The 7,500-nt window shown below is 43.3% G+C and overlaps 1 protein-coding gene across 5 annotated transcripts in view; it reads left to right on the forward strand.

Moving 5' to 3' along the window:
* The window catches only part of LOC137649983 (glutamate receptor ionotropic, kainate 2-like), a 263,849-nt gene that overhangs the window by 205,288 nt on the left and 51,061 nt on the right, over positions 1-7,500 (forward strand). For all 5 annotated transcript variants that reach the window (XM_068382977.1, XM_068382982.1, XM_068382981.1 and 2 more), the window contains exon 4: positions 6,184-6,368. In XM_068382977.1, the coding sequence (XP_068239078.1) occupies positions 6,184-6,368 (185 nt within the window). The remainder of the gene's footprint in view (positions 1-6,183; positions 6,369-7,500) is intronic.

Raw genomic sequence — 7,500 nt, forward strand, 5'->3', positions numbered from 1 at the left:
ACTCGCAGCGGTGCCATTTTAGCTCGGAAATGTTTCCTGCTCTCTGATTGGTCAGAATTATCTTGTCCAACCAATCACCGATCAGGAAACTTTTCCGAGCTAAAAGGGCACCCCTGCGAGTCTGTGCAAATTTGCCTAACTAAAAGAATTAACTATAAATTTTGTTATCTATAGAGCCATGTTACCATCTTTCGTGATGGAATACTTTTGTTGAATATACAGCTGAAATTTTTCTCTTTCTGTTGTTTGTGACAAAGGAATGACTCAAAAATACTCTGGAGAAAAAAAGCTATGATATGATATTGTTTTCTGTTATTTAAAAAGTCATGTTTAACGAATTTATGTAGCTTTCATACCGCACAAAGGATTCTATGATTATATTTTTGGCTATTACCAATTATTATAATTTTTCTGTTTGAAGAGTTATGTATAGATTTAATTCCATATTTTATTGAATGAATATTCTGTAAATCTCATTCATATTTTCAAATACCAAAAATATCTGAATGTTTAGTTAAACTGATCTTAACCCTCTTTATTCTATCAAGTATGTCTTCTTTCCAGTTTTACTAATAAACATTTTGAATCTTGTAACTGCTCCTAATAAACAAATTTGATTTGTCACTTTGTGTAATACCACCATTTAATATTCACTTTTAAAACTGTCTTCTATGCAAAGTGGTACTGTTACCGTGTTCCATCAATAATAATAAAATCCTTAAACAGGTTCAATCTTCATATTAGTATATTTCATTAGAATAATTCACATTCCTTAAACATAATATCAATTGTACTTGTTGGAGACTACTTACTTTATGTTTCTCTTTGCTACCATCAAAGTAGTAAATACTTATATATCAGAAGAGATTTCCTTCACCATTAATTCAAACAAAGTCCCTTTTGCTATTGGTAACCTCTCTGCCTGGTGATCGCCAGATTAGGGTTTGAGTCCTGCTCAAATTCGTTAGTTCCTTTAGTTACTGCAACCTCGCCATCCTTGTGAGCTAAGGAAGGAGGTTGGGGGAGCCTAGAGGTCTACCTGCTGATTCATCAGCAGCCATTGCATGGCCCTCCCTGGTCCTAGCTTGGATGGAAAGGGTGCTTGGGCGCTGATCGTATGTATATATGGTCAGCCTCCAGGTCATTATCCTACTTGCTAGGACAATGTCACTGTCCCTTTCCTCTGCCATTCATGAGGGGCCTTTAAACCTATAAACCTCTATCTTTCTCTCTACCCAGTATGTCAGAATGTCGGCCCTGGCATCGTAGCTGTGTTTGGCGACAATGTCACTGTCCCTTTCCTCTGCCATTCATGAGCGGCCTTTAAACCTATAAACCTCTATCTTTCTCTCTACCCAGTATGTCAGAATGTCGGCCCTGGCATCGTAGCTGTGTTTGGCGACAATGTCACTGTCCCTTTCCTCTGCCATTCATGAGCGGCCTTTAAACCTATAAACCTCTATCTTTCTCTCTACCCAGTATGTCAGAATGTCGGCGCTGGCATCGTAGCTGTGTTTGGCGACAATGTCACTGTCCCTTTCCTCTGCCATTCATGAGCGGCCTTTAAACCTATAAACCTCTATCTTTCTCTCTACCCAGTATGTCAGAATGTCGGCCCTGGCATCGTAGCTGTGTTTGGCGACAATGTCACTGTCCCTTTCCTCTGCCATTCATGAGCGGCCTTTAAACCTATAAACCTCTATCTTTCTCTCTACCCAGTATGTCAGAATGTCGGCGCTGGCATCGTAGCTGTGTTTGGCGACAATGTCACTGTCCCTTTCCTCTGCCATTCATGAGCGGCCTTTAAACCTATAAACCTCTATCTTTCTCTCTACCCAGTATGTCAGAATGTCGGCGCTGGCATCGTAGCTGTGTTTGGCGACAATGTCACTGTCCCTTTCCTCTGCCATTCATGAGGGGCCTTTAAACTTATAAACCTCTATCTTTCTCTTTACCCAGTATGTCAGAATGTCGGTGCTGGCATCGTAGCTGTGTTTGGCGACAATGTCACTGTCCCTTTCCTCTGCCATTCATGAGCGGCCTTTAAACCTATAAACCTCTATCTTTCTCTTTACCCAGTATGTCAGAATGTCGGTGCTGGCATCGTAGCTGTGTTTGGCGACAATGTCACTGTCCCTTTCCTCTGCCATTCATGAGCGGCCTTTAAACCTATAAACCTCTATCTTTCTCTCTACCCAGTATGTCAGAATGTCGGCGCTGGCATCGTAGCTGTGTTTGGCGACAATGTCACTGTCCCTTTCCTCTGCCATTCATGAGCGGCCTTTAAACCTATAAACCTCTATCTTTCTCTCTACCCAGTATGTCAGAATGTCGGCGCTGGCATCGTAGCTGTGTTTGGCGACAATGTCACTGTCCCTTTCCTCTGCCATTCATGAGGGGCCTTTAAACTTATAAACCTCTATCTTTCTCTTTACCCAGTATGTCAGAATGTCGGCGCTGGCATCGTAGCTGTGTTTGGCGACAATGTCACTGTCCCTTTCCTCTGCCATTCATGAGCGGCCTTTAAACCTATAAACCTCTATCTTTCTCTCTACCCAGTATGTCAGAATGTCGGCGCTGGCATCGTAGCTGTGTTTGGCGACAATGTCACTGTCCCTTTCCTCTGCCATTCATGAGGGGCCTTTAAACTTATAAACCTCTATCTTTCTCTTTACCCAGTATGTCAGAATGTCGGCGCTGGCATCGTAGCTGTGTTTGGCGACAATGTCACTGTCCCTTTCCTCTGCCATTCATGAGCGGCCTTTAAACCTATTAACCTCTATCTTTCTCTTTACCCAGTATGTCAGAATGTCGGCCCTGGCCTCGTAGCTGTGTTTGGCGACAATGTCACTGTCCCTTTCCTCTGCCATTCATGAGCGGCCTTTAAACCTATAAACCTCTATCTTTCTCTTTACCCAGTATGTCAGAATGTCGGTGCTGGCATCGTAGCTGTGTTTGGCGACAATGTCACTGTCCCTTTCCTCTGCCATTCATGAGCGGCCTTTAAACCTATAAACCTCTATCTTTCTCTCTACCCAGTATGTCAGAATGTCGGCGCTGGCATCGTAGCTGTGTTTGGCGACAATGTCACTGTCCCTTTCCTCTGCCATTCATGAGGGGCCTTTAAACTTATAAACCTCTATCTTTCTCTTTACCCAGTATGTCAGAATGTCGGCGCTGGCATCGTAGCTGTGTTTGGCGACAATGTCACTGTCCCTTTCCTCTGCCATTCATGAGCGGCCTTTAAACCTATAAACCTCTATCTTTCTCTCTACCCAGTATGTCAGAATGTCGGCGCTGGCATCGTAGCTGTGTTTGGCGACAATGTCACTGTCCCTTTCCTCTGCCATTCATGAGGGGCCTTTAAACTTATAAACCTCTATCTTTCTCTTTACCCAGTATGTCAGAATGTCGGCGCTGGCATCGTAGCTGTGTTTGGCGACAATGTCACTGTCCCTTTCCTCTGCCATTCATGAGCGGCCTTTAAACCTATTAACCTCTATCTTTCTCTTTACCCAGTATGTCAGAATGTCGGCCCTGGCCTCGTAGCTGTGTTTGGCGACAATGTCACTGTCCCTTTCCTCTGCCATTCATGAGCGGCCTTTAAACCTATAAACCTCTATCTTTCTCTTTACCCAGTATGTCAGAATGTCGGTGCTGGCATCGTAGCTGTGTTTGGCGACAATGTCACTGTCCCTTTCCTCTGCCATTCATGAGCGGCCTTTAAACCTATAAACCTCTATCTTTCTCTCTACCCAGTATGTCAGAATGTCGGCGCTGGCATCGTAGCTGTGTTTGGCGACAATGTCACTGTCCCTTTCCTCTGCCATTCATGAGCGGCCTTTAAACCTATAAACCTCTATCTTTCTCTCTACCCAGTATGTCAGAATGTCGGCGCTGGCATCGTAGCTGTGTTTGGCGACAATGTCACTGTCCCTTTCCTCTGCCATTCATGAGGGGCCTTTAAACTTATAAACCTCTATCTTTCTCTTTACCCAGTATGTCAGAATGTCGGCGCTGGCATCGTAGCTGTGTTTGGCGACAATGTCACTGTCCCTTTCCTCTGCCATTCATGAGCGGCCTTTAAACCTATTAACCTCTATCTTTCTCTTTACCCAGTATGTCAGAATGTCGGCCCTGGCCTCGTAGCTGTGTTTGGCGACAATGTCACTGTCCCTTTCCTCTGCCATTCATGAGCGGCCTTTAAACCTATAAACCTCTATCTTTCTCTCTACCCAGTATGTCAGAATGTCGGCCCTGGCATCGTAGCTGTGTTTGGCGACAATGTCACTGTCCCTTTCCTCTGCCATTCATGAGGGGCCTTTAAACCTATAAACCTCTATCTTTCTCTTCACCCAGTATGTCAGAATGTCGGCCCTGGCATCGTAGCTGTGTTTGGCGACAATGTCACTGTCCCTTTCCTCTGCCATTCATGAGGGGCCTTTAAACCTATAAACCTCTATCTTTCTCTTTACCCAGTATGTCAGAATGTTGGCGCTGGCATCGTAGCTGTGTTTGGCGACAATGTCACTGTCCCTTTCCTCTGCCATTCATGAGCGGCCTTTAAACCTATAAACCTCTATCTTTCTCTTTACCCAGTATGTCAGAATGTCGGCGCTGGCATCGTAGCTGTGTTTGGCGACAATGTCACTGTCCCTTTCCTCTGCCATTCATGAGCGGCCTTTAAACCTATAAACCTCTATCTTTCTCTTTACCCAGTATGTCAGAATGTCGGCGCTGGCATCGTAGCTGTGTTTGGCGACAATGTCACTGTCCCTTTCCTCTGCCATTCATGAGGGGCCTTTAAACCTATAAACCTCTATCTTTCTCTTTACCCAGTATGTCAGAATGTCGGCGCTGGCATCGTAGCTGTGTTTGGCGACAATGTCACTGTCCCTTTCCTCTGCCATTCATGAGGGGCCTTTAAACCTATAAACCTCTATCTTTCTCTTCACCCAGTATGTCAGAATGTCGGCGCTGGCATCGTAGCATCGTAGCTGTGTTTGGCGACAATGTCACTGTCCCTTTCCTCTGCCATTCATGAGGGGCCTTTAAACCTATAAACCTCTATCTTTCTCTTTACCCAGTATGTCAGAATGTCGGCGCTGGCATCGTAGCTGTGTTTGGCGACAATGTCACTGTCCCTTTCCTCTGCCATTCATGAGGGGCCTTTAAACCTATAAACCTCTATCTTTCTCTTTACCCAGTATGTCAGAATGTCGGCCCTGGCCTCGTAGCTGTGTTTGGCGACAATGTCACTGTCCCTTTCCTCTGCCATTCATGAGCGGCCTTTAAACCTATAAACCTCTATCTTTCTCTTTACCCAGTATGTCAGAATGTCGGCCCTGGCCTCGTAGCTGTGTTTGGCGACAATGTCACTGTCCCTTTCCTCTGCCATTCATGAGCGGCCTTTAAACCTATAAACCTCTATCTTTCTCTTTACCCAGTATGTCAGAATGTCGGCCCTGGCCTCGTAGCTGTGTTTGGCGACAATGTCACTGTCCCTTTCCTCTGCCATTCATGAGGGGCCTTTAAACCTATAAACCTCTATCTTTCTCTTTACCCAGTATGTCAGAATGTCGGCGCTGGCATCGTAGCTGTGTTTGGCGACAATGTCACTGTCCCTTTCCCCTGCCATTCATGAGGGGCCTTTAAACCTATAAACCTCTATCTTTCTCTCTACCCAGTATGTCAGAATGTCGGCGCTGGCATCGTAGCATCGTAGCTGTGTTTGGCGACAATGTCACTGTCCCTTTCCTCTGCCATTCATGAGGGGCCTTTAAACCTATAAACCTCTATCTTTCTCTTCACCCAGTATGTCAGAATGTCGGCGCTGGCATCGTAGCATCGTAGCTGTGTTTGGCGACAATGTCACTGTCCCTTTCCTCTGCCATTCATGAGGGGCCTTTAAACCTATAAACCTCTATCTTTCTCTTTACCCAGTATGTCAGAATGTCGGCGCTGGCATCGTAGCTGTGTTTGGCGACAATGTCACTGTCCCTTTCCTCTGCCATTCATGAGGGGCCTTTAAACCTATAAACCTCTATCTTTCTCTTTACCCAGTATGTCAGAATGTCGGCCCTGGCCTCGTAGCTGTGTTTGGCGACAATGTCACTGTCCCTTTCCTCTGCCATTCATGAGCGGCCTTTAAACCTATAAACCTCTATCTTTCTCTCTACCCAGTATGTCAGAATGTCGGCGCTGGCATCGTAGCTGTGTTTGGGCCTCAATCATCCAAGACGTCGGCTCACGTCCAGTCGATTTGCGATGCACTGGAAATCCCGCATATTGAGACCAGGTGGGATTTCCGCACTCGGAGAGATGATTATTCAATCAACTTGTACCCTCATCCTTCTGCACTCAGCAAGGTAATTTTCGAAATAAATTTGCGATTATTACCATTTTTTTTCTTCAATTGAGAGTTGTTTGTGTAACGTTTTTTCTTTCAATTAGAAGTAACTGGGAAGGTATTTTAAACAGGTACTTCATCCGCGACTTTGCCATCATTTAATTATTCATAATTTATCATGCTAATATATTGTTTTACTACTACTACTACTACTACTACTGCTACTACTACTTATAGTACTACTACTACTACTACTACTTATAGTACTACTACTACTACTACTACTAATGATAATAATAATAATAATAATAATAAATCATTATTATTATTGTTGTTGTTGTTGTTGTTGTTGTTGGTGTTGTTGTTGTTATTATTATTATTATTATTATTATTATTATTATTAACTATGCTGCAACCCTTGTTAGAAAAGCAGGGTGCTATAAGCCCAATGGCTCCACCAGGTAAAAATAGCCAGGGAGGAAAGGAGATCAGGAAATAAGTAATCTACTGTTATATGAAAAGTAATGAATAAAGATTAGGAAATAGCTCAATATAAGTAATAACGTTAAAAAAGATTTATCACATATAAACTATGAAGACAGACTCACATTAGCCTATTTACCATAAAATCCTTCCCTACAAGTTTGAACTTCTGAGGCTCAACCAATTACAGTTTTCTTTAAGGTTTAATAAGTGTATGGGCCAGTCTCAATTACATTGCCCCTCAAACTCATTGAGGCAATGATTTACATGGAAAAATACTGCGTTTATTTAGTACGTAAATAATCTTCCTACAATATTTTTATTGTAGCTCCCCTCCCATGTTATTCTTAGGAAAGTTAATTATTCCCTCGAACTCAAACTAACTGAGGTAACTTGATGTTCTTATACTTCAAAAGTTCGAACTTGCAGCAAATGTTTTGATGTTGAAGAGGGTGACATAAGTCTTTTTATAGTTTATATAAGAAATGTCTGTTTTAATGATAAAGTTTTTAAAATGTCTTATCTTGATTGCTCATTGCTGCTTATATCGTTTATTTATTACCTTATTTCCTTTCCTCACTGGGATACTTTTCCTTGTTGGAGCTCAACTATAGTCCATTTCTTTTAGCGATGCACATTTGCACCGACTCGCAGCGGGGCCCTTTTAG

This window comes from Palaemon carinicauda, chromosome 11 (genome assembly GCF_036898095.1).
Source record: "Palaemon carinicauda isolate YSFRI2023 chromosome 11, ASM3689809v2, whole genome shotgun sequence".
Classification (NCBI taxonomy): Eukaryota; Metazoa; Arthropoda; class Malacostraca; order Decapoda; family Palaemonidae; genus Palaemon; species Palaemon carinicauda.